Consider the following 25,510-nt stretch of genomic DNA (forward strand, 5'->3'; position numbering starts at 1 on the left):
CCCCAAATTTATATCTTGTCGGATCATAACGACCATTCCTGCTATTACACAGGAAAGATATGAAAAACCGCCTTGATTGAGAGGAGACTACGGCGCACCCTATACCGAAGGTACATCCCCACCAGCCTGTCGTCAGCAGAGACCATGATCTCGCGCCTTGCGAAACCGGAGATCACCCCAGATACACCACTCAGACTCCCATGCGGTCGTTGCAAGACAGCATTCGGCTCCCTCAGGGCGTTCTTGAATCACACGATAGGTTCCATACACCACCACATCTGTCAGCTCTGCGAGTACTTCGTCGACTTCGAGACCTTCAATGAACTGCAAGACCATATTGAAAATTACCATTCCTATTGCGAGCCGTGTGGCTGGTTTGCACCGTCGACGAAGGCGCTAGAAAAACATAACACCAGCGAACATCATCTGTGTCTCGTCTGCGGAGACTACCTCCCCAATCGCAGCGAGTTGATGGGCCATGCCAACTTGCACCGGCCGAAATATGCAAGTTGTTTCCTCTGTTCCAATACCTATGGCACCTTGTCCGCAGTATTCAATCATCTGGAATCTGGTTCTTGCGAAGGAGGAGCGAGACCGGAGGATATCATGGAGATGGTGAGGATGTTTAGCGTGGAGCGAACCGGTGGGATGATGTGCATCTCTCGTCTGTTTGAATGCTGGCCCTGCCAGCGGAGTTTTCGGAAACTCAGTGACCTGCTGCAGCATGTTGAGACGGCGTTTTGTCGCGGGGGCTACTGGCGGGAGAATCATGCCGTTGGCAATTTAGTGCAATTTGTCCGGGATAACCTGACAGCCATGGTCACAGCGCGAGAGCAGAACAATCAATCGGTGACTGGCGGGAATTCATTGGTGACGTCGCCTGGAGTTGGGTCATGACGGATATATGATTGGTAGTATCTGCATTGATGGCAAGGGCCTTAATTCTGCAAGACCGAATCCAAGGAGGGTGATTGGCGTTTCAATGTATATGGTCATTTCCAGTCATCACGAACAAGAAGAAGAAGAGGTCGAGAAATATCATTCGTAGGCACGGGTATATCTACCATCCCTCCGACTGCATCGGTTCGCCATCCCATTCCGTTCCCTCCATAGGTGGTCCTTGATCTCGGTCATCAACGTCATTATGCATGTCGTCACTATACAGTTCCCAGCCCATAGCTTCCAGTTCTCTCGTAAAGAAATCTCGCTCTTCGTCCACGAGGTTGGCACCTTCCTCGATATTCTTAATGTCCTTGTATTGGCGCAAGTGCCACCAGTGAGTCAATCCACGTAATGCTTGCTCGAGAGGCAATGCCTCTTCAATCTCGGCGTCAACGTCCGATCCAGCCAACCAGTCATCACGGAGCTCTGGGCGACAGTAGAGATATATCGCTGTGATTACCCGCATATTGCTTTGGCGCCATTTTCGCCCGCAGTAAGGTACCTGGGACTTGAAGAGCTTTAACGTGTACAGCTGTAGATGGGGGTCTGGTATCTTCAGTAATTTCCGTAGAATCGTGCTGGATTTGTACTGCACGAGGAGCAGGCATCGGTGCGCCTTGTCTCGTGTGATCTTTTGCATGATGTGGAGATAGTTGATTGCTGAGAAGAAGTTGCGGAATGAGTAAGTGGTGATGGGTTCCCTAGGAAGCCCGTCAGCAGCAAAGACCAGATCATCCCCTTCTGCTCGGGCGAAATTTCCGGACAAAGCTGGGCGCTTTTCTGGCGATGGGCCCCGAACAGAAGAGGTTCCGGTCATGGAAGCTCTACGGCGAGGTATTGGAGGCGGCACCGCCTCATCTTCGCTATTCGGCGATTCTTCCCCTGCGGAAAGGGGCTCATCGGGCGGGTTGTCTGAGTTGACGACACAGAAATGAAAGAAGCTGCATTCGTCAATACCTTACATCAACTTTGGCCAAAAAAAAGGGGGAGCATACCTGTACTCTTTGCGGTCATTCTTCTGAGAGACCATGGTGTCCACATCCTGATGAGCAAACATCTTGAGGATCAATGGTAAGTAGTTCGAGTCCAACAAAAGCTGTGTCATGTACTCGAACTTCAATATGTCTATCATTCTCTCAGCTTCAAAGCCAGCAATACCCAGAGTTTGGCAACCTACGGGAGCGCTTGAACCATTTCAACAAGAGCAATAACGACCCAGAAACAGCCTTGCTCGTGATTTCACGCAATCGTATCATGTCAAGTTCGTCGATGTTGGAGGTGGGGTCGTCGAAAGACGTTCCGTTGCTAGAATGACCGACTTTAGCCACATCCTTTGAGTTTCTTTTGACAGGAATCTACCTTTGGCTGTTGTTCTGTTGGTTGACCATGGCACTGACATTGGTCAAGATGACTTTGAGCAATACGATTACCAATGACTGTAAATGCGGCATGGCTCGTCTCTGCATATCAAATTAGTGGCCTGTTCTCAAGTGAGTTGAAGGCACCTACATAGAACGCTTCAACTGCATCTAGTCGCCGTTGCACATCCTCGTCGTCTGTCTCCTTCTTCGCCGGCCTCTCCGTAGATTTCGCGTCTGAGTTATCTTGATCCTGGCTTTTCTCGTCAATCTCGTCGGCATTCCACCCTCGCTCAAACTTCATAAACCGATCTCGTTCCTCCCATAGCTGTCTCGTTGCTCTCGTCATCTTTACGCGACTGGCAAAGAGCTTTCCAGCCTCGACTATCGAGGCGGGTACACCACTCCCTTCCCACTTCTTCCCACCTTGCTTATCTTGACGGTCAGAAGTTCCTTCTTTGCCCGGCTTGTCGATTGGCTCATCCATTGGAGGATACATGAATGGGAAGTGCTGGTTCGTTTGATAGTTTTGCTTCTTGCCCAATTTCCCTCCAGGTCCAACCGGGGAAGGTGGTGGCGACGGCGCCGGAGTAGCAATGTGAACGGACTGATTGAGTATAGAACCACTCCCTCCCGTCATACTTGCACCACCGCCAGCGCCGGGGCGACTCGTTTGACTTGGAAGAGGAGGTAAGATAGAATTGTGCTCTGGCTCCAAAGGAACCACCGACGGTGGTGGGTTATATGCAGGGTATTTGGAGATAATCTCCTGGCGAAAGATATGGTAATCAAGAGGGGAAGCAGTAAGAAAAGGCTTCCGGCGGCCACTGGGATCATCTGGAATATCAAGTGGCGGCTCCAGAACGCTTTTCGCATGTTTGAGAGCATCACTCCCGCCAAAGATCAGAAGGATCGACTTCCAGAATAATAGAATCACCTGGACCATTCAGTAGGAGTCAAAATAACCGTATGAGGCAAACGTACCCTTGTAAATGGAACATTGACGGTGTCATCCCAGCGCAATCTCGCTATGATCTCGACCAGAGTGACGGGAAGGCTTGGCTGCAGGGCAGCTGCACGCTATTAGAAGCGGCTCAAGCGGCCAATTTGGTCACTTACTGATAGCATCGCGTAATGTAATGTCCGTCCTCTCCTCTCTCCGAGCAACTTCAACCATGAAGTACATGCAAGTGAGGATCAGATTTGCCTCCCGCTCACGGGCAATGATCAAAGCAGCTTGCTCTTGTTCATTCGATGAGTTCTCATCATTCAATGGCTCCCTGGGTAGTGTGTAAGCCTGCGTATTATTTCTATCAAGACGAAAAAAAAAAAAAAAAAACGGCATACCGGTCCTTGTCGTAGACAGATCTCATATAGTCAAACAGCGCCTTTAAGCCGCCGCATTCGTGGACTAGAATGACATTGCTTACAATCCACTTGATTTGAAGAGACTTTGACCGGGGTGTTTCCGCTGCTTCAGCGGGGGTTGGCTCTTCTGGATAGTCCTCAGCAACTTTTCCACCAGTAAGCCCCCAAACCCCGGCCATGGTGTAGCATATTGTCTCTAGTGCTTCAATTCGGGAAAACATATCGGGGTCTTGTAAAGATTCAAGCATTCGCGTCACAAACGCCTTGCGAGATTCATCCCCCGCCTCAATCCAAGTAGTATCCGGACTCAAAGATCGCTCCTCACAAAGTTCCTGCCACCGCTGATCAAATGACATCTTGGAGGCCAGGAGCATCATGCGCTCTGGCTCGCTATACTGGAACCATTCATCGAGCTCTTCCGGAAAGGACTGGCAGTCCGCATAACTGAAAGCATACGGTCGCTGTTCAGTACCCGGAATACCCTGCACAATCTTCTTAAGCTGGGCAAGACTCAAGGAATCCGAAGATAGCTCAGAACCCTGTTGACCTGGAGCCGGTGGAGGAGGCTGCATAGGCGGTGGCGGTACCGCCGCGTTCGCCCGCAGCTCTGGTCGTCCACCTGGGCGCCCCCTTCGCTGATTAGAGTCATTGTGGGCAGATTTCCTCAGGTCTGATGTGGTGTCCAAGGGCAACGTGTCGACCATCTCGGCCATGAGTTGCTCGTCCGAAATGGACGTAATGTTGGCCCCAAGCTGATCAACCTCATCTGCCTTCACAATCACATTATGGCCCTCTGGCCCTTCTGGGGGTGAAGTGGCCATGGCGGCTGGCGTCAACTGAATCTTTTGAATAATGCACTCACAGAACGAAGTCTGATAAACGAGGAAGACATAAAACAGACATAAAACACGCTATCACCGCACGGTCACCGCAAAAACAATCCAAACATGTCTGCTATCAGAACAATACCATGACCGATGTCAAAACATTGACTATCATTCATGAGATGGAGAGCGGTGGGCTCGATAACAAGTCCATGCATACTCCGTAGAGTCCAAGCCATGACGAGCGCTACCGGAAAATCGGAAATTCCGGTATGATCACGTGACCTTATCATCGCTTTCTAGTAGTCATATTCCTCTTAACTAAATTTATGAAAATTCACGTGATTTGCATCACTGATCCGGAAAGATATGAAAAACCGCCTTGATTGAGAGGAGACTACGGCGCACCCTATACCGAAGGTACATCCCCACCAGCCTGTCGTCAGCAGAGACCATGATCTCGCGCCTTGCGAAACCGGAGATCACCCCAGATACACCACTCAGACTCCCATGCGGTCGTTGCAAGACAGCATTCGGCTCCCTCAGGGCGTTCTTGAATCCAGGGCGCGGTGATCCAGGGCCTATCGCAGATCCTGCTCAACACGGTGACTGGCAAGCGCATGATCAGTGTGTCGTTTACCGCGCTAGTGCTCAACGAGCTGCTCATGGTCGCCATCGCCATCACCACGTGGCATCCCATTATGATTTTCTGCATCGTCGGCACTGCCCTGGTCTACATCATCAGCATCCCGTTCTTGGGCGATTACTTTGACCTGGAGTACGTCATCACCCTGGACTGGCTATGGCGCGTTGTCGCCGTCTGCGCCGCGTCCATTGTCCCGGTTTGGATAGGAAAAATCATTAGAAGCTCCTGGCATCCTCCGAGTTACCGGAAGGTTCGGGGGTGATTTTTGGTCCGTGTACTTTATGTCGTTCCTCATTCCCATCGTTATGCCACATGTCCCCATTGATCTTCGCTCTCTCTCCTTCGGCGGTGAAAGGCGGCTCGCGTTGCGACGAAACCAATTGCTCGGCGGCTGACTCTTTCTGAACCGCCTCATCCGTTGAATCGTGAGGAACAGATGGAAACGAATTAGTCCGTCGAACAATGCCGTCACTGGCGAACGGACTTGACGTAGAGCGCAATTCTTCGGCGAAATCTATATCGTTGTCCCACTGAATCTCCGGCGGTTTCTCTGCGCGAACATCGTCCGAATGTTGAGAATGCTCCTGTACGTGATTCTGCCCTTGGGCATCATTTGACAGATTGGATTCCTCCGCTGCTGCAGGCGAATCCGCGGCATCGCCATTGGTGATAGGGTCTGCGGATTCAACCAAACCGCCGTTCAAAGGTGGCTCGGACCGCATTTCCCGGGTCCGATGTCGAAGAAAGCCATTCACACTATGGCTTGTGTCGGATGCTGCCTGTGTTTCTAGCCATCATTGATATCAGAAGAATGGTCTGTTGGTATCCTTTCCAGGCGAGACTGTTTCGACGTCGATCTGATAATTGGCAATAAGAGGTAGCATTTAACAGATATAAACTCCAAAAAGTCTCTTGAGGCCTATTGATATCAGGTCCGAGTTGCTGAAGAAAGAGCTGCCACTCCATTTTAAAAGAACCTGTACGGAGTAAAGGAAACCAGAGGGCGAAATCGGATAGACGAGCGGAGATGTTCCATAGGGAAAGATCACACTGCAAACTCATTGAGATGCGATCAGAGGGAAGATTGGCTAAATTGGCCTTCGAAGACATGAGATGATGATGATTAGGTAGCGTAACGTATATCATACATGTCAGCATCGTTCAGTAGGGAAAGCAACTCAAGGAGAATAAGCAAAACAAAGCTTCCCCAAAACACGATGGATCTATCAGCAACATTACCGAAACCAATCACTGCACCTATAGTACGCCGGTCACATGTCGCAGATGCAACGTCAGATGCTTGACATTCGAGACATGAATACAACAGAAGCAGCGGAATGATTCGCAATTGGCCTGCGTCTCGCATTTCATCGGCCCACCATTACTTCGTCATCACATCAACATAACCTCGATCCCTCCTCTTAGAACGAGCTGACCCGCCCTTGCGTGCCTGCGGAGCCCCTAGGAGGTCATCGATCGAACTAGCATTACTTAGTGATGTGGGTGGTCGGGAAGGCGGCGCGGAGCCTGGAGCAGGTCCAGGAGTGCCACCAGTAGCGCTGGTGGAGGCCGGGCGAGAGATGCCCGGTCCGCCAGCTGGGGGCGGCCCCGAAACCGAGGGGCTACCGGTCCTTGGCGGCGGCGGAGCACTGCCCGCAGTCGATGGACGACTACTGGGGGAAGACGGCGGCGGCGCCGACCTTTGGCTGCTTCACCGAGGACTTGCTGCTTGATTTTGATCCCCCAAGTTCGAGCACTCTATGCGCCGATAACCCGAATAATATATCAGATCGAGCCTCGGTTGTCAGGACTAACTCATTCGGCTCCGCGCTTGGATCCAGAGGCCCAACTACCAGTAATGGGTGTTTCACTCCGCGCGGTGCTCTTGTTCAGCCCCCGGAGATCCGGATGGATGAAGAAGCTCTGTTCGACTACATCCAAGAGCTGTCCATAGGAGGTTAAGAGCCGCCAGCGCAAACGGAATGGCCTAGAAACTTGGTGTAGATATCGGCATCCTGCGACGATGTATCTTAAATAGGCTGGCCAATTTTGGTGAGGCGGTTGATCGAATATGATGGGTGGTTAATCTCTGGAAACCAAGAATAAAAATTTTCGTTCCGAGTTGCAATCAACTGGCTTATTGATGATTCTTATCACGCTAGTATGGTTTCGGTTAGGCTGATGTAGTTTCTCATGATCACGTGAATTTTCATAAATTTAGTTAAGAGGAATAAGCACACTTGTGGATGGGACACACGCGATTCGAGGATTAGGTACGCTAGTCTACTTCCGGACTAGCGCCACGAATTCCTTTTGGTCCTTAGGTCACAGTAGTCCATAGCATGAGTCGCATGAGTCGCCACTTTAGATACAACCAAGGACGGTCTGGGACGGAGAATCATTACCATTCACGGGATTTATGTTCAGAATTCATGATTCTACTCAGCTACCATGCAGGGCTTCAGTAAGTACAGATGCTTCGTCGCGCGGAGGTCACAGCGTCTGACAGCAAGCCCGCAGACATGGGACGTTATGTCCCTCCCGATCAAGAGGGTCTCAAAACAGGCAACCAACTTGCCGGTCGACATCCGCTGGGTGCGCGCGCAAGACATCTCCACACTAAAGGCGCCTTGATAGTTCGCTTCGAGATGCCCTTCGCAGTATGGTGCACCAACTGTAAGCCCGAGGAAGTGATCGGACAGGGCGTTCGGTTCAACGCCGAGAAGAAAAAGGTCGGCAATTACTACTCGACGCCGATATATAGCTTTCGGATGAAACATACCCTCTGCGGCGGATGGATCGAAATCCGGACGGACCCGAAGAACACAGCGTATGTTGTGACGGAAGGTGCACGTAAGAAGGACACAGGCGAAGATAAAACTACTGGAGAACCCGGAGAGATTCATATTCGGCTGGGTCCGAGAGATGAACAGGAAGAGAAAGATCCCTTTGCACGCCTAGAGGGGAAAGTTCAGGACAAGAGACAGTATGACTCTGCCGCCAGTCGCATTGAGGAGTTGCGCAAACGGCAACAGCGGGACTGGGAAGATCCGTACGAAAAATCGCGACAGTTGCGAAGGACATTCCGCGCAGAGCGCAAACGGCTAGAAATGATTGACCAAGCAAACGAAGCCATCAAGGACAGAATGGGTCTGGGTATTGATTTACTGGAGGAAACAGATGAGGACCGACTGGGAGCGAGTTTGGTGGAGTTTGGACACACAGACCAAGATTCGTCGCTGGAAAACAGCCGTAAGCGACCGTTGTTTCAATCAGCACATACACCCCAGAACGGAGTGGATCGCAGTGAACGAAAAGCTCTGACCCGGTCCGAAGCGCTAGCAGCGGAAAGGAAAGCTGCTCTATCTAACCAGCTTCGAGGTAATATGCGCGCTACACTTGATCCATTTCTCAACGAAGGGACCAAGCCCTGGCAACCAGTCATCATTAGGAAGAGGAAAGCGGGTCAGGTACAGGATGATCAACGATGTCTTGAAGATCCAGATATGATGAACAAAATCGCCGAGCCTGCTGGTCAGGATTCCCCTCGTACTAAGGACACGACAGCCTTCACCGCGTTGGTGGCATATGGTTCAGATTCAGATTAAACGGCCTTTTTTTTTTTTGGTGTCTGTCATGTATGTACATATGGCCCGTGATACCCCTAGAGTATGTTCTGTTTCTCTTAATCGTATGTTCTCATGCATGGTGAAGTACGTTGCTCGAGAATCTATGTATTATTGGAACAATTTAGTCACGAAACATCAATGAGGCTCATCTTCAACCGGGTTTCGCCCACGGAGCTTTTGTCGGACTCCATGGAGCTTTTGTCGAGCCCGACAAATCGGGCGGATTCTGTCTGATTGTCGGCGGTGCTGCTGTAGTCTGCGAAGGACCCGTCGCCCAAGGGGCTCGCGTCGGACCAGGTACTTGTCCCGGTGCTGGCACCGGTGCCTGAGGCCTGGACGTGCTTAGTGCCGTCGGTGGCGGAGGAGTTGCATTGGGATCACGATCCCAGCTGAGTAATGAGCCGAATGGAAAGTGTTGAACAACGGGAAATTTGGATAGAACCTCGGCGTTGTACATCTTGATCATACCCTGCAACCGACTCATCAGCATAAGCTCCTCTGCATTTGAACAACTTCCGAACCTTGTTGATTTTTGCCCATCCCGCCTGGATTCCCGATATATCATAGAGCATAGGACTGTGCTCCCAGAATGGGCCCTTCTTCACATCGTAGATGAATCCGATGGCAGAGAAGTACATGTTGTGCTTGCGATGCCTTTCGACTTCCGTCGCCTTGGTCACGTCTGCCGGGGACGGGGCATCGGAAATCGAGCCTTCGACAGGAGTTTGCTCCGCGTCCGAGATGGCCGGTGCGTATTGTGCGGACCCGAATATGTACGGAATGAAAGAATGATCGTCCAGGCCCCAAACGCCATGCGAACCGGCTGGCTCGAGAGTGTAAGTCTTGATTATTTTTCGTACTAGCTCGAGATACCTTCATGGAAACGTCAGGCCCCGTGAAAGAAAAAAGCGAATCCCTAAGAGACATACGGCTGAATGACTCCGAGGACAATGCCTCGTTCCTCGACACCAGGATCGGCTTTAGGAAACCTGTTCAGCTTCCAAAGACAGGCCACAAAGGCCAAAAAGCTTAATTCATGGCCCGTGCCATAGTCTAATCTTTGTGGACTTCCGAAACTACCCAGAAAGTAAGGAGTCACTTCTTCTGCGGCTGAGACGGAATCTGGTTCAGTTCCGACAGTGTCCCCGATAATATCCTTCAAAAGCTCCGTTGAACGCTCCTCAACAATGCCATACCACTTTCGAAAGCTAATATTTCCAAATCGCCGCGGTCCTGTGTCTGGAGGAGCCTCATCGAGGATGGACTCCAGCTGCGATAAAAGGCGCTGCAGTCGGCGAACCGGTTCCGAGAATTGCACTTGGTCGCAGCCTAGCGGCCATGTTTGACCTTTGTCGTCGAGTTTCCTGGGAACCATTGCTCGGTTTAGCTGGAGCAGGAACGCCATGATGTCAGTGTATGCTTTGCTCGTGAGAAACGCTGTCATATCATCGCTCTGGTGGATTTTCTTCCCCGGCTTGATGAATCGTCGGGGCGGATGTTCCGGATCGCATTGTTCCAGCGTCCGAATTGGACCAGGGGACTCGGCAGCCATTGTGAAGATGAAAGGTGCTGAATTCTCGAATTCTATGTCGCGGAGGATGGAAATCTCTCTACAAGATCAGGAGAGCGGGGAACAACAGCTGGTGGGGCATTGGAGGTTGTTACCTATCCAAGAAGGTAATGCAATGGGGATTATATAATCACGTAATTTGACAGTGCGGAGTGAGCGGAGGACTGGACTGGCGCAAGAAGGGCCAGAAACAGGGCTGCTTTATCCTTCTGCCGGAAGCGAATGAAAAGAGCTGCTCGCTGCTGTGCAAACTGCTCGTAGTTAGATGCATCCTTTCTGCACGTGCTGCATGGTACTGTAGATAATCTGCATGCCAATAACATCCCCTCATCTAGGCGATTCACAGTTAGTAGATTCGCAAGACCAGTTTTAGTGACCACTGGGAATCACTGACGTGGCAGGGCCCCTTGCCATCTTCAAGGATCGAAAAGCCTCCTTCATCTCTCTATCTCCCATCGATTCCTCCGCCCTGAATCCATACGATACTCTTGTCGTGGAATTGTTTGCCAGCGCGGCCAGGACAAACTGTTTCTCCGAGGCAGGTCCGTGCCCCTGTGCTTAGATAATCACGCCAACCCGCATTCAGCTTGCGCAGATATCCCCGTCCTGAGCAAGCGCGCACTTGGCTCCTTCTGCAGCTGAGCACAAGCTGGATTCGACCTGCAAAAAAAGCTCCTCAGGAATTCCAGCTGGGAAACTCCGCACTGCCCGTCTCTGGACTGCCGCTGAGCCAGGAAGGTGCCAGGCCTGCCAGCTGCTTCCCTTATTGGTGAGTAACAATTGTGTTGATTTGTTCATTTGTGGAAGGAGCTCCCCTGTTTCAAAACAAAACGTGCTCCTGCCCCAAACACTCCCTTACATCTGCCAGAGCCCAACGCCCCGCGATTATTACGCACAGATCTCTGCCTCAGGCTGCACAGGATCTGAATTTGGAGCCATTGATGGCCTTGGTGCCCAAGGCTGCCATCCTACGAGGCTCCGGCAGTGAGGCCAGCATTCTGCGGCCAGAGCTGTTCTTGCCCCTAGCCATTCTGCACTTGTCCTGTCCACGAGCTCCAAGTTTACTGATAGTGACCATTTCTAACATCCCTCTGGTCCAGTTTGCTGTATCACAGCCGTAGTGACAAGATCTCGCCGTGACCATGGCCTCCACCGAAGAGCCGGTTGCTCCCGCCCCTGAGGCAGTCGAGGAAGCTCCGCCGGAGACTCCTGTCGACTCAACGATTCTCTCCGGCGAGGAGACCAAGTCGGAGGTCATCACGAGCCCCGATACCGGCAAGGAGAACTCTGCTTCCCCGGCCAAGAAGCCCGCATCTTCTACGACCGCGGCCAAGCGTACGCCGACAAGCACAACTGCGACCAGAAGAACCTCCACAGCCACATCCGCGAGCAAGACAGCTACCGGTGGGAGTACGCTGAACAAGCCCCCGACAAGACCAGCAACAACCACGCGCCGCCCGGGTTCGTCGGCTTCAACAACGGCAACCCACCGCTCGAAAGCCTCTGTGAGCTCAGCCGATGAAAAGAGTTCTAAAGGCGTCCTCAGCTCGGGTGACGAAAGAAAGAGCATCTCGAGCGCTGCTAAGCGCATGTCGCTCGCGGGGACTCCATCCTCCAGAACCCCGACCAAGCCTGCTGTTTCCTCCGCGGATCGCCGGTCAAGCGTAGCGGGATCGGTGACGGACAAGAAAACCACCACAACTTCCCGGACGACTTCTGCATCTGCGCGGTCAACCACGACCAGCTCGACAACGCGAACGGCCAGCCGCCCATCGCTTTCCGCGGCGACCACGGCCGATGCCAAGAAACGGCCCAGTTCCGTTTCTTCGTCCAAGCCTGCAGCTGACGCCTCCAGCGCCGAAAAGGTGGCCGAACTCCAGGAGCAGCTTAGTCAAAGCGAGGCTAAGATTGCAGCTCTCACCGCTGAGCTTGAAGAGGCACGGGAGAAGCTAGCAACGGCTGGTCAAGCTGGTCAAGCCGCCGAAGAACCTTCTCAGAATGACGCCGATGCCATCCGGGCTGAACACGCCGCCAGGATTGAGCAGCTCACCGCTGAACATGCTGAGGAAATCAAGGCACTGCAGGAGAAACTTGCGGAAGCGGAGGAAAAGCACAAGCAACTGGAGGAGTCCTCTTCCCAGCAGATCGAGGAGGCCAAAAAGGCCGCCATCAGTGAGGGCGATTCCAAGGTTGCATCTCTCATTGACGAGCTAAAGGCGTCCCACCAGGCTGAAATCGAACGACTGGAGGCAGAGTTGGCGAGCGAGAAGGGAGCAGCGGCCGAGACTCGTGCTCAGCTCGCTCGTTTGACTGAGGAGCTTGAAGGAGAACGCGCCGCTTCCAGGGAAGCAACTCAGAACTGGGAAGAGAAAGAGGCCGGTTTATCAGAGAGCCACAAAGCAGCTATCAGCCAGCTGGAGACTGACTTGAACGCACGCAATGAGGAAATCGAAAGCCTGAAGCAGGAGATCCAGAAACTTTCGGAAGCCAGGGAACTGGAGACAGAGGCCAAAAATGCGGCGGCCGCGAACTTGTCAACCCTTGAGACAAAGGTGGCAGAACTGGAGTCCAAGTTGGCTCAAGCGGAGGCTACTACACAAGATTCCGACAAGGTTGCCAAACAACTGCTGGAGAAGGATAATGAGATCAAGGAGCAAACAGAGATTATCGAGGCCCTGAAGTCGGAAATTGTTCAGCAAAAGGAGGACATCAAGTCGCTGAAAGTACAACTCGAGGAGTCGGAATCGAGGGCCTCTGCGGCTGAGGAGAAGGCCAAGGAGGAGAACGTCTCTCGCGAGCGCGCTCTCGCAGCTCTTCAAGCGGAACATGACGCAGCCATTGCTACTCTCGAGGCCAATCACGCCCAGGAGCTTGCTGACGTGAAGGAGGCCGCAGAGGCCTCTAACAAGGAAGTCCAGGAACTGCGGGAGGCTCTGAACGAGTCCGCTGCAGCTTCCAAGAAGCAGATTGACGACACCGTGAGTGAGCTAAAGGAGGCCCATGGTGCTGAACTGCAGGCCCTGCAGGAGAAACTTCGTGCATCGGAGGAGGCCCTGAGTGATGCTAAGCGGAGTTTCGAGGAAAGCGCTGGATCAGCACGAGAAGAGACCGCACAGGAGATCCACTCGCTTCGACAAAAGATTTCTGAGTTGGAGGAGAAGCTTGCTGCCGATGCGGACAAGATCAAAACCCTGGAAACCGAGATCCAGGAGAAGCAGGGACTCGTGGACTCGTTGCAAGAGAAATTGCATGCGGCAGAAAATGAGAAAGCGAGCAAAGATCAGGAACATGAGGCGGCTCTGAAGAAGCTACAGGATGAGCTCGCGGCAGCGACACTGGCTTTGCAGGAGAAATCGAAGGCGGCCAACAAGGTGGCAGAGGAGCAACTTCGGACGGTCGAAAGCCTGAAAGCCGATCATGCAGCGGAATTGGAGAAGATGCGAAGCGAGCTCTCCGCGTCTCATGAGGAGGCCCTGCAGTTACTCCAGGCTCAACTGAAGGAGGCCCACGAGTCGCGGGAGAGCCTTGAGGCTAGTCATGCTGAAAAAATTAGCGCGCTCGAGGCCCAGCTCAAGGCAGCGCAGGAAGACGCGGCCACGGCGAGTGGTACGCATCAGGCCGAGATTGACAACCTGAAGAAGGATCATGAGGATGCGCTGGACAACTTGCGGAAAGAGCTGGAGGCCTCCTACGCATCCAAGATCGCTGGGGCCGACTCTGAACACAGCAAGGCCATCGAGGAGCTTCTTACTGCTCACGAGGAAAAGCTCACAAATCTGCGGCAGGATCTGGAAGCCGAGCACCAGAAGAAGCTTGACGCGCTTCAGCAGACGCACGAGGCTGCGATGGCAGAGCTCAACGAGCAGCTGCAGAAGGCCAATCAGGCCGCTGCTGACACCTCTGTCGTCGATCAGCTCAAGCAGCAAGTCGCGGACCTCGAGTCGAAACTCGCTGCAGCCGAGGAGAAGTCACTAGCCGTCACCCAGGAGCTGACTAGTCGGCACAACGAAGAACTATCCAAGGCACACAACGAGAAGGTCAAAGTCGAAGAGGAACTCAACTCACTGAACGCACGATATGAGGAGGTTCAAAAGACCGTCGCCGAGCACGAGACCACCAAGTCGCAACTCGACAACGTCACTCAGCAGTTGTCGGCGGTTCAGGAAGAGTTGAGCAGTCTGAAAGAAGCCCACGAGAAAACCGTGGGTGAGCTTGAGTTGGCCAAGAAGAAGAACTCTGACACGGAGAAGGAACTCAACGAGCAGATTGAGAAGAACATGTCCCTGCTCACGCAGCTGACTGAAGCTGACTCGTCCACCTCTGCGAATCGGAAGCGCATTCGCGAGCTGGAGGCCGAAGTTGCGGCCCTCAAGGAGGCGCAACAGAACTCAAAGTCCAAGGGGTTGGAGGCCAGCCGTTGGGCCGCACCAGAAGAAACTGATGGCAGCAGCGAAGTCACAGCCGCGGAAGGTGAGGAACTTGGTTCTTCCATTGAGGGAACGGTGGGCAATCCCCGTTTGCTATGAGCTCGGCTCGGCCTCGTCCAAGCCCGTCATTTGATTACTACGTGAAGCTGACCCGTTTGTGTTAATAGATGGCCAGCATCCAGGAGCAGCTTAAGCACATCCGAACGGCGAGCGACGAACTGTACGATGAGAACCGAAGGTACGCAGCGCCCGCATCGTTACTCTCCGCGAGGCCGGGATTGATGGCTCACCGTTTCGTCAGATTCGTCGGAGAACTGGCTCAGTTGACGGCAAAACCTTCTTCTGCGTCACCGACTCCTGGTGCAGGTGGCTCGCCATCGCCCCCGTCGGTTCCAAGTGTTGATTAAAATCTACCGCAATTGTTTCTTCGCTGTTCAAAAATTTCTCCTCTACATTTTCTTTTGGCTCCCCATTAGGCCAGCTATGTACATACCTACTTGATGTACTTTGATGCCTGGGGATTCTCTCCGTCACAATGCTCGTGGATGGATGTTGATGTGACAGGGTGATGTTGATTGCTGGGGTTCCTATATCCATACCGGACCGAGTGTCAATTCCCCCTTTTCTGTGTCCCTAATTATTGAGCAGCTATATACATATACTCTTAGTTCTAATGGGTTGATTCAATTCTCTTGTGTGCATGATTCGTAGTTTCGGAGATTTGCTGGTTGAGACACCTTGATGTAGGCATTGCGAATGAAGAAGTATTTTCCGTTTCAAGGGTGACTGAGTCTTCGAACATCAGACAAATTTCACAATACTATACGGACGATCACTTGAATACCTGGGTACCGAGGTAGGTAGGTACCTAGTACTTACATTGTTGTCTGGAATAATTAATGGGAATGTCCGGAATTTTAGTATATATTGCCATTGACCTCAACCGCCAGCTACCTGGCCGACGTTACCAGCAAGCCAACAGAAACAACACCGCATCCCACCCATGAGAAATCTAATCCTCTTCCATGATTGGGAAAGGAAATATGTACTCCCAATAGAGATATTATTTAGCACCCAACTCCAATCCCAAGAGAACCCAAATAAGCACGGCACATTAATATCCATCATCATCGATCTGTTGGTAGACATGTTTACTGCGACCTGGATCTTTCCGCATTGCTTGGCCAGAGCCAGTGAAACCGACTACAGGTAGTAAGGTTAGTAACCTGGAAATGTGCTGGGGCAAGTGGATGGGGGATGGTAATCATACCTCGTGCATTAACATTACCCTCAGGTGTTCGGAACATACTCTCCTTCTTCGTCGCCTTGCTAAACTTTGCTTTGCTTGTGAATTCTTGCCATTTGGACTTTCCCTCCTCGAGCTCCTTGCCAGCTTTGACCTTGCGCGGGATTTTGGGTGGTCGACCGCCGCTCCCGTCGCCGGACCTGTTGGCAGCGGCAGGGTCAGACGAAGCCCGGCGGACCTGACTGGCCAGCGCGGGGTTGATATCCGCCGCGGCGGAAATCACGCTGGCACTTGGCGCCGGGGATGAAGAAGCCGACGTGCCTGGGGTCCCATCAGCTTTGCGTTTGCGCGAGTCATTGGCATGATGGGGCATGGGCTTGATATCCTTGGCCGTCAGGGATTCGGTCGTCCCATAGGACTTGAAAGAGACAATGTAGACGGGGTTACTTGACGAGCCGGTGATGCTGGTAATGCGCGCCGGATAAAATGCATTGTCGCCCGATACCCATCGCGCGAGAACCTGGTCATTGACGGCATACGACGGTGGGGGCGCTTGCGACGTCTGCGTCTCCTCGGCGGCAGTGGTATCGGTGCCTGGTTTCCGATATCCGGCTTGATAGGCTGGGTGTTTCTCTTTGGACCATTTCTCCTTCTCCGGTTGTTGCTGTTGCTGCTGTTGTTGTTGTGCCGGTTTCTTCGAGGTCTCTGCTTGGGATGATGGTTTTAGTTCGGCAATGGACGCCTCGGTGAGGCGGATGAATTCTTCTAGTTCAGCCTTCAGGCTCTTAAGTTCTGCGTTGTCGGGATCTACCTGTAAGCTCGATTGGACCGTCTCGAGCTGAAGAACCAAGTCAGCCTGAGAATCAGAATCAGCTTCCCTTGCTACCGTAGCCTACCTGGATTTTGAACTCCTTCACTTCATTTTCGAGCGCAGCCACGTCCGTTGCCATGGTCTTCGTGCCGCCAATTTGAATTCCTCGCTCAGTATTTTAGTCCAGCCGAGCAACCGTTGGTATCTCCGTGATGAATAGACCGCTGGAACGTACCGCGCTAGGGTAGCTGTTGTAGGATGCGATTGCGGCATGCATCATCCTTGGGAACTCAGCTTATCTTTCTGGTCACGTGTGCGATTACAAAGCTTGGTCATACTAACTAACTAACCTAACCGAATTCAGTTAGTTACATTCTGCTGTGGATTGCCTAAGCGCACGTGATGATAAGCTCATTATCAGGAACATTTTCTCCCTAGAGGGACGACAGCTGAATAATGCCCCACCAATTCCAGGAACTCCGATGATTAGAAATAGGCTCCGAACTCTAGCAGTTTTCCGAACTTCAATCCCGGTGTTCGCTCAAGTCCGCCATATTCAGACTAAATCACCGGGAATTGCAGTCCGAATCCGCCGAGCGAGGATGTGTGATCTTCCAAACGAGTACAAGGGTATGTTTCTCGTCATATCCTGGTATACACAGAAGAAGGCGTCAAGGAAAAATGTGCCCTGATGACCAAATGACTTGAGTAGATCACGTCCGAATCGCCGTCATTGGCGGAACGGGTCTCAGGGAGCTTCCGGGCTTCACCAAAGTCGCATCGGTCGAGTTTGACACGCCCTGGGGCAAGCCCTCGTCGCCAATCACCATTTTGCACCACAAATGCTCTGTGACTGGCAAGGACGTTCCCGTGGCTTTCCTGAGCCGGCATGGCACCCACCACCACATTGCGCCGCACGAGGTCCCTTCGCGGGCCAACATCGCGGCACTCCGAAAACTCGGCGTGCGGACCATCATCGCATTCTCGGCAGTTGGTAGTTTACAGGAACATATCAAGCCACGGGACTTTGTTGTGCCGGATCAGATCATCGACCGAACAAAAGGTGTGCGTCCATTTACTTTCTTTGAGAAGGGCGTTGTCGCGCACGTGCCATTCGGGGATCCCTTCGATGAGAATGTTGCAAAGGTCGTGCGGGCTTGCGGACACAGTTTGGAGGGCGACGGTGTGGTACTTCATGATCGAGGAACACTGATCTGCATGGGTACGTCCACTTCCTAGATTCGTTCCGTCCCCTGAATCGAAGCTTCTGACATCATCATAGAGGGCCCACAGTTCTCAACCCGCGCCGAAAGCAATCTCTATCGATCCTGGGGCGGCAGCGTAATCAACATGTCCGCTTTGCCCGAAGCCATGCTCGCCCGTGAAGCGGAGATCGCCTATCAAATGATCTGCATGTCAACGGACTATGACTGCTGGCGAGAAGCCACTGAGGATGTCACGGTGGAAATGGTCATGAACACCATGAAGGCCAACGTAATCAACGCTCGACGGTTCGTCAGCGCCGTCCTCGACGCTCTCGCCCTCGATGCGCATGCCGATACGGTCAATGCGAAGCATCTGGAGGGTCTCGTGAAGCAAGGAATCAGTACACCGATTAGTCAATGGTCGGATGATGCCAAGGCCAGAATGGAGTGGCTGTTCCCGGGTTACTTCAATGCTTGATCGAGCCATCATTCCTGGATAATGTCCGCTGTGCTTTTGATTCTTGGTACATATGTGGCACGAAGAAATTATACTTGGCCAAAACATATTATTGGTGAACTAGCTGATTGCTGCTAGACTACGAACTATCCAGCGAGGTATTGGATGCCATCATAAAGATTTAGTCTCCCCTGAAATGTGACTGCAAGACTTTGGCCATCCAGGCTCAACTGCTTCATTGAAAAGTCAAATAGCACTTCATGAATATTATCTGCACTCTCAACCGTCTATTCTAGGCTTGGATAAGCTCAACAGTATCTTCTCGTCTCCGAGTGGCGGCTGGACGGTGCCTCACGTGACCCTTAGTACCCTAACCAACGGAGACTGGTGACGGGCGCAGGTCTGCGCATGCCCTGAAACGGACCAAGCGACGACGAGGCCATTTCTGTGTTGTCCCTTCTACGCGGAAAAAAATCAGGATGGCGGGGTTCAAGAGATCCATGGGCATATACCAGGACGGATTTCGATGGTACGTAGTACTCATTACCTGAGTAAGTAGGCCTACTACTCGAGTGCTTGCTAATGCGAGCTCGGGGATATCAAGGACTAGACTAGGTCTCGGGGGACCAAACTGAGTTCCTCCCAAACATGATTGACTCAAATCACATCTCTACGGAGGAAATGGTAAAAAGAGTGCGTGGGAAATCCGAGATTGCAGGCACTTTTTTGACAGGAAGTACTCCGTACTATGTTTTCCAAATCACCGAGGCAGCCCTGGGTAGTAAAGAACCAGTATCTACCTGTCGCGGCGGGTTTCCCAGAGGACATTCCGGACTCCTACGACAGTAGTATTCAGTACCAGGCGTCAATATGTAAGTAGGTTACCTACAGCAATGAATCTCGTTTCGAGCATCGGGAGCAATCCCTACAAATCAACAGCGCGAGGACTATGTAATACTACTGCACACTCGGCAGTGAACTTCACGAGGGCAGTGACGGCGGCGCAGCGAACGACAGTATAAGGGGATGCTGTACTTCAGGCACGACCACGGAAAAGGCGATGCGAAGTCTACATAGTAGAAAGTACGCAGCATGCAGTAAAAGTACTACAGAGTAGTCCTTTTTGGCAGCTCACCAGAAATAACCGGAAAAGCGAGAGGGACGCCCAAATATGCAACTCATTGACGACAACAGTGCCGGTATGGCGCCTCCAACGCTCCAGACTCTCGAAGTAGTTGGACGCATTTCACCCCTGTGCTAGCATCTACTCGACCAATACAGAAGATGGGTAGCGATTCTAGTACGGTGCAGGTGTACGGAGTACCTGGCTGACGTCCGAACTCCCCAACCCTGATGCTTACCAGCAGGTGCTGACACGGGACGGCCGCGACACCCGCCACGCTGCCTTTGCCGCCCGTCTCATGTAATCCGCATGTGCAATTTTGTGTCGTGTACGGAACGATGAGCAACGGTCATTTGAGTGCTTCTCAATCGTCAGGGTGTCGGAGAATCTGATGGTTAATTATCACGACACCGGCGTGACCAAGTTGACGGTCTCTTCGTTCGACTTGGAACGCGTTACGGAGTGGCCTTTTGCTGCCGACTTGACCGGAGCTTTAGTGATGCTGGCGTCGCTAGTCACGGAGGTTTCGAAGGATATGGAGAACTGCAGGCTGATCACTGTACCCCTGCGTGGGCGTCACTTCGTGAAAGACTTTGACGAGGACACGTTCGCATATGACGTCCACTGTGTCTTGCTGGAAGGGACCTGCCTGGGATGGGATGGCACTACCTGAAGAAGGCGACATGGTGCAAGTGCATGGGAGCTTGGTCGGGCTGCATGAACGGGCCTGGGTCTCCGTTGGTAGCGGTGACCCTCGTAATGGTCCTTGACGAGTGCAAGGCGAGGCTTGCCATCGAAGCCACGGAGGATCTCGAACCGGTCGTCTTGGATGGATCCTGGGTGACAGTAATTTTTATCGGGGAATGAGTACGCCGGTATCCTGTATCTGAGCCATTGAAGTGTGGTGACTGTACTATTTACATCAAGAACACGTAGGACACGACTTTGAGAGATCGGATTGTGGTGGCTGGATGCCCCGGAAATACTCGGCCTACTGTTGGGGGGCCGAGTGCCAAGAGCTGCCGAGACGCTGGCTGTCTGTACGTTGCCTCAGTGCCTCAGGCTCTCCTGCGCTATTAGTCCCGTACCTTATCCTGTAGCCACGTTAACTTCAAGCGGCCAGGTTGTCTAATTAACTATCGAGACATCATGCTACTCTTATGCCTTTTACCAGATCGCGAAGACGGCAGAGGATGTGAGCGGTCGATACATACTATGTACTCATATATTCATAGTTGTCCTCGACGGCAGCAGACTCGCCTGCCTTTCTCTGTCGTATAAAACCTATTTACACTCCATCCGGGATGAAGTCGGGGGCAAAGTCGGTATTGAAGAACCAAAAGCTGAACCCCAATCGCATTGGAAAATCCGAAAATCTCCCGGTCGCCAAAGACATGCAAGAACGGTGCGTCGAAAGGAGTTGCTCCCTGCCATTGTTGGCGTATCCAACTCGACGAGGCGCCCAGCCTCATCACATACGTAGCCAGCAATGGGAATGTGCGCAGATTTATTATGCCGGCACTGGTGTTGTGGATGGCAACCTGACCGGTCATCGTTGACAAGCGGTAGAACAGGTTTGGGGTTAGATAGGCGGACGCACTCCGCTGAATCTCTCTGTTGGTAGACTCAGCGCAGTTGATCCACCGGAAATCGAGCCGGTCCACGGCATTATCATACTCGAAGTGCAGCGTGGAATACTTGTCAGTCTCGAAAAGAAGTTGGGACACCGTCTTGTGGCCGTAGGTACGGCAGTTCAGAATCCACGAACCCCGTGGGGCGGTTAGCCGGCGTTGGCAGGCGAAAGATCATTTTCTCTTCCAACAGTTCCCCCGTTGTGGTCGACCACTTGGTCTGCAACACCGCCGGCGGCCCATTTAGGTAGTTGATTTCAAACGCCACCAATACACATTCTTAGCGGGGTCCGTGTGGTACAAGATGAGCTTCTTGAAGGTGCCAACCTCTTGGACACGATTCGAACTCAAATCCCAGACGTAGATAGGGGACGCGGCCAGTTGAGACTTGGGGGCCATGACCACCTTGTCCTTGACGATCGTATACAGGGGAAAAGAGCCGCGAACCTGCTGATCGTGTTTCTGTTTTGTGTATATATCCCATGCTGTCAGATAGGTCAGGCCCCTGTCAATTATCAAGTTGAGTTGTCAGACGATAAGTAGTCAACGAGATGGAATATGTCATCTTCGCTTACGATTCAGCCGAGGCCAGAACAAGATAACGATCTGACACGCTGAGACAACGTTTTGATCCCCCCATGCCGCCGGCCCCGCCGGCAGTCCAGACCGATCTCTCTCCAGTGTCCAGTTTCAGCATCTCGATTTCGTTACGGCACGGAAGTATGTAGCAAAGCCGGCGCGAATGGCATAGAATTGCATCGGGGATGTCCGGCGTAGGCATAAGTTCTGGCCAGGGGAGGAAGATTTTCTTGACCGGCCGAGCATTTAGCAAGCCATGGTGCGTGCCATCGGAAGGAATGGCTCATTGCCTCAGCGATCGCTCCATCTGCGGTGATAACCCCCAGGTCCAGGCCCAAGAACGCAAGCGTTTCACGCAGAACAGGAACGAATCGCCTCGTAATTGCTTCGTACGAGAATATCGCGCGCCATCGCTTGGAAACCTAGGCTGTGTTAGGATAAGATACCCAATGCGAATGCTACTGCGCTGAATTTTGAACATCAATCTGAGCAATACGCACCCTCTGGCTCCGGAAAACGTCTTCCAGATCCAGATAATCCACGACCTGAACCAGGAGTTCGAGAGGGAGAGAGCTGACAATATCATCCATGTGCTGGAGTAGATTCAGATGCTGCCGTGGAGGGAATCATCACTTTGTTGAAGGAGAACCGGACTCTCAGCCTCTTCGAGTGCTTTCCCGTGAACGGGGCATTTATAGCAACCAGCGGGTTTTGATGAATCCCACCCGACAGCCTTCATGATTTATCAATTCAAACCCCGTAAAGGCTGATGTGTCGCAATCGAATGGAAACCGCAGAAGTCGGGCTGTTGGTTTGTCCTTGTCCATTCCTCACTACAACGTTGGAAGTCTGTACCTATCAAAGAGAGATTTCTGGAAGCATTGTAAAGTTCAAGACGAATCACTCCTGCTAAGATTTGTCAATTGCACGATGAAAAAAGTCGCGTTTTGTATTCCCGATGGAGGAAAAGGGTCAGGTAGGCCCACGGTCCGATTAGCACGGCATGTGTTAGACAACGATGTAACCCTCAAAGTTGTCCGCCGAAATACAAAGGACCGAACGAAGCGAGTAGAGCAAGCATTGCTCCAATTGCAGCCATCAATCACATCACGAAATTCGAGAGTCGAATTGTTATTTCTTTTTTCGACCCCATCCTGCCAAACACGCGCCCTCGCTCCGAGAGTCCGAGTCAACACCTGAGCCTCATTGAATCATCGTACCATCAGTTTTACTGATTCGAAACAAAAAACTGAGGTTAGAAAGGTCATGCTTGAGATTATGCAATACCTTCTCCTATTCCGTTTAGCACAGTGATGTATGAAGCCTCATGTGAAGACCGAACCAAATCATGATACTCCGAGCCAAACAATGACCATACAAACTAAACCAATTCACCAAGCTTCAAGTTGACGGATGAATCCCCCAGATGATTGAGTCAAGGTAAATTGCTCAAGTATTCCACGTTATACGTTGGCGTGAATTCCTCTTTAATAGAGCGAAGACTGACGAACCGCGAGAGCAGATTCGCACTGCCTGCCTTGTCGTTGGTGCCACTGGCGCGCGCACCGCCAAACGGCTGCTGGCCAACAACGGCGCCGGTGCTCTTGCAGTTGATGTAGAAATTACCAGCTGCGTTCCGCAGCGCGTCCTCCGCGGTTCGGATTGCCTCGCGATCCTGCGCGAAGACCGACCCCGTCAAACCGTATTCGCTTGTCTGCTCGATGATGGCGCAGATGTCTGCTAGTGCTGTCGGCGATGCATCGTCATATATATGCAGCGCAAGGATTGGTCCAAACAACTCCCTGGAAAGAAGAGGATGATTCGGGTTCTTGGTTCGGTAGACGGTGGGCTGGATGTACCATCCCTTGGATGAGTCATAGGTTCCACCAGCCAGCAACTCCAGCTCAGGATCCTTATTTGCCTCATTAATGACGGTTGAGAGTTTTTCAAAGGCAGCTTCGTGGATGACCGGACCGCAGAAGTTGGTGAAATCTTCGGGATCGCCGACCTTCAGCTTTTTCACCTCCGCAACGAGCTGCTGCTGGAACTCCTCGGCGATCGAGGATGCCACATACGCGCGCGACGTAGCGCTGCACTTCTGCCCCTGGAATTCGAAAGCACCGCGGATGGTTTGAACAACGGCGTTTCGCACATCAGCACTCTTGTGAATGAGATGGAAATTCTTGCCGCCGGTTTCGCCAACAATACGCGGGTAGTTTCGATATTTGCCTTCGGCAACGCCAGTTGCGATCCTTCCGTACAGGGAACGGAACACCGTCGTGCTCCCGGTGAAATGGAGAGCCGCAAAGTCAGGGTGGTTGAGAACCGTGTCGGTGACCTCTGCAGCGTCGCCAGGGACGAACTGAATGACATCCTTGGGCAAACCAGCCTCGATCAAGATCTTGTGGACCAAGTGTCCAGAGGCCACGGCGAACGGCGATGGCTTCCACACAACCACGTTGCCCATCAGGGCCGGCGCACCGGCAAGATTGCCGCCGATGGCCGTGAAATTGAAAGGACTAACGGCATAGACAAAACCCTCCAGGGGTCGGTATTCGAGACGACTGCACATCCGTTAGTGATGGGACAGTTTGGACACATTAGGACTACCCACTTCCAGACGCCAGGTGCGTGATGAGCAGGCTGTTGAGAGTAGAGTTCCTCCGCATATTTCACACCAAATCTGCAACGTCAGTCATATGTGCCCAGCTCGAAATCCCTGCATCGCAAACATACCGGAAGAAGTCACACAGTTCGGCCGCAGCATCAATCTCCGCTTGCCAGGCATTCTTGCCCTGACCAACCATTGTCAAGGCCATCAGATCATAGCGATATTTTGTCGAGATAAGATCTGCGGCCTTGAGGAAGATGCTTGCTCGATCAGGCCATGGCATGGCTGCCCAGGATTTCCTTGCAGCGAGAGCGGCATTGATGGCTGCCTCGACATCTGTCTTGGAAGCGTTTGAATATCTTGCAAGAGGTTCGTGTGTCGCTGGATTCGATTGCGTAGAAACATTGGAGTTCGAAACCTAGTGCGCACCGTCAGCTCTAGAGCTCTGTGCGATTAAATGACGGATGTATCGTACCTCTTTGCCTCCAACGAGTAATGGAATCTCCAATGGCGGAGACCGCTTGGCTTTTGCCACAGCTTCTTGTAGAGCTTTGCGGTCCGGTGATCCCGGAGCGTATTGTTTCTGAAGCTAACGGTCAGCATCTCTATCGGTGTAAGCAGCGTGTATCTACATACGTTAGGTTCGTTGTTGACCGTCGGGATCTTGAAGCTGCCAAAGGTGGCAATCCCCCTTGAAGGGCGAAAGTTGCGTCCGAGCACTGACGACTTGCTCAGGCATCCCGGCCTGGCGGAAACCGTAAACGAAAAGCGCATTTTGACACCCGGAAAGCTAGCCCCGGTCAATCTAATGCTGTGGATAGGGAACTGAGTTTGGTAGCTTTGATTCACCAAGTGTTCCGCTGAACTTCGATGGTAATATGTGTAAACAGATGAGTAGCAGCTGGGCGCTGAAAGATGAAATCAGTCAGTCACATCTCGACACAAGAGTCTTGTGGCAAGCTCTTCTTTGCTGCTCTACCGGTTGCAATGACAGTTGATGTAGGTACACGATCCGGCGAACCGGCCCGGCCGCTTAGAGTCGGAGATCTTCCCCACTTTGATAACAGATTGTTCTCTTTATGG

At 52.3% G+C, this 25,510-nt stretch overlaps 11 protein-coding genes across 11 annotated transcripts; 5 read left to right on the plus strand and 6 right to left on the minus strand.

Annotated features, from left to right (window-relative positions):
- Positions 1-144: 144 nt before the first annotated feature.
- Positions 145-897, plus strand: VTN31DRAFT_5822 (uncharacterized protein; the record flags this gene model as incomplete). The annotated part of the gene is made up of 1 exon (XM_069406364.1): positions 145-897. One exon carries the CDS (start codon positions 145-147, stop codon positions 895-897), a length of 753 nt encoding a protein of 250 aa, XP_069259979.1.
- Positions 898-1,060: 163 nt separating this feature from the next.
- Positions 1,061-4,489, minus strand: VTN31DRAFT_5823 (uncharacterized protein; the record flags this gene model as incomplete). Its single annotated transcript, XM_069406365.1, has 8 exons — positions 1,061-1,883; positions 1,938-2,067; positions 2,120-2,247; positions 2,302-2,402; positions 2,452-3,237; positions 3,285-3,373; positions 3,420-3,580; positions 3,648-4,489. 8 exons carry the CDS (start codon positions 4,487-4,489, stop codon positions 1,061-1,063), a joined length of 3,060 nt encoding a protein of 1,019 aa, XP_069259980.1.
- A 240-nt stretch (positions 4,490-4,729) lies between these two features.
- On the plus strand, positions 4,730-7,100 carry VTN31DRAFT_5824 (uncharacterized protein; the record flags this gene model as incomplete). Its single annotated transcript, XM_069406366.1, has 3 exons — positions 4,730-4,762; positions 5,056-5,388; positions 6,735-7,100. The coding sequence occupies 3 exons, from the start codon at positions 4,730-4,732 to the stop codon at positions 7,098-7,100; spliced, it is 732 nt and encodes a 243-aa protein (XP_069259981.1).
- Positions 7,101-7,589: 489 nt separating this feature from the next.
- VTN31DRAFT_5825 (uncharacterized protein) lies at positions 7,590-8,746 on the plus strand (the record flags this gene model as incomplete). The annotated part of the gene is made up of 2 exons (XM_069406367.1): positions 7,590-7,602; positions 7,659-8,746. 2 exons carry the CDS (start codon positions 7,590-7,592, stop codon positions 8,744-8,746), a joined length of 1,101 nt encoding a protein of 366 aa, XP_069259982.1.
- A 172-nt stretch (positions 8,747-8,918) lies between these two features.
- Positions 8,919-10,319, minus strand: VTN31DRAFT_5826 (uncharacterized protein; the record flags this gene model as incomplete). The annotated part of the gene is made up of 3 exons (XM_069406368.1): positions 8,919-9,236; positions 9,289-9,640; positions 9,697-10,319. The coding sequence occupies 3 exons, from the start codon at positions 10,317-10,319 to the stop codon at positions 8,919-8,921; spliced, it is 1,293 nt and encodes a 430-aa protein (XP_069259983.1).
- Positions 10,320-11,479: 1,160 nt separating this feature from the next.
- Positions 11,480-15,171, plus strand: VTN31DRAFT_5827 (uncharacterized protein; the record flags this gene model as incomplete). Its single annotated transcript, XM_069406369.1, has 3 exons — positions 11,480-14,839; positions 14,932-15,002; positions 15,066-15,171. 3 exons carry the CDS (start codon positions 11,480-11,482, stop codon positions 15,169-15,171), a joined length of 3,537 nt encoding a protein of 1,178 aa, XP_069259984.1.
- A 707-nt stretch (positions 15,172-15,878) lies between these two features.
- Positions 15,879-16,960, minus strand: VTN31DRAFT_5828 (uncharacterized protein; the record flags this gene model as incomplete). Its single annotated transcript, XM_069406370.1, has 3 exons — positions 15,879-15,967; positions 16,035-16,848; positions 16,907-16,960. 3 exons carry the CDS (start codon positions 16,958-16,960, stop codon positions 15,879-15,881), a joined length of 957 nt encoding a protein of 318 aa, XP_069259985.1.
- A 463-nt stretch (positions 16,961-17,423) lies between these two features.
- VTN31DRAFT_5829 (uncharacterized protein) lies at positions 17,424-18,504 on the plus strand (the record flags this gene model as incomplete). The annotated part of the gene is made up of 3 exons (XM_069406371.1): positions 17,424-17,451; positions 17,534-18,043; positions 18,104-18,504. The coding sequence occupies 3 exons, from the start codon at positions 17,424-17,426 to the stop codon at positions 18,502-18,504; spliced, it is 939 nt and encodes a 312-aa protein (XP_069259986.1).
- Positions 18,505-21,480: 2,976 nt separating this feature from the next.
- VTN31DRAFT_5830 (uncharacterized protein) lies at positions 21,481-21,934 on the minus strand (the record flags this gene model as incomplete). The annotated part of the gene is made up of 2 exons (XM_069406373.1): positions 21,481-21,742; positions 21,813-21,934. 2 exons carry the CDS (start codon positions 21,932-21,934, stop codon positions 21,481-21,483), a joined length of 384 nt encoding a protein of 127 aa, XP_069259987.1.
- Positions 21,935-21,944: 10 nt separating this feature from the next.
- VTN31DRAFT_5831 (uncharacterized protein) lies at positions 21,945-22,406 on the minus strand (the record flags this gene model as incomplete). Its single annotated transcript, XM_069406374.1, has 2 exons — positions 21,945-22,238; positions 22,317-22,406. The coding sequence occupies 2 exons, from the start codon at positions 22,404-22,406 to the stop codon at positions 21,945-21,947; spliced, it is 384 nt and encodes a 127-aa protein (XP_069259988.1).
- Positions 22,407-23,251: 845 nt separating this feature from the next.
- VTN31DRAFT_5832 (uncharacterized protein) lies at positions 23,252-25,201 on the minus strand (the record flags this gene model as incomplete). Its single annotated transcript, XM_069406375.1, has 5 exons — positions 23,252-24,380; positions 24,431-24,499; positions 24,553-24,845; positions 24,903-25,010; positions 25,064-25,201. 5 exons carry the CDS (start codon positions 25,199-25,201, stop codon positions 23,252-23,254), a joined length of 1,737 nt encoding a protein of 578 aa, XP_069259989.1.
- Positions 25,202-25,510: the final 309 nt, after the last annotated feature.

The sequence above is a fragment of the Thermomyces dupontii genome, assembly GCF_041956625.1.
Source record: "Thermomyces dupontii strain NRRL 2155 unplaced genomic scaffold VTN31scaffold_5, whole genome shotgun sequence".
In the NCBI taxonomy this organism is placed as follows: Eukaryota; Fungi; Ascomycota; class Eurotiomycetes; order Eurotiales; family Trichocomaceae; genus Thermomyces; species Thermomyces dupontii.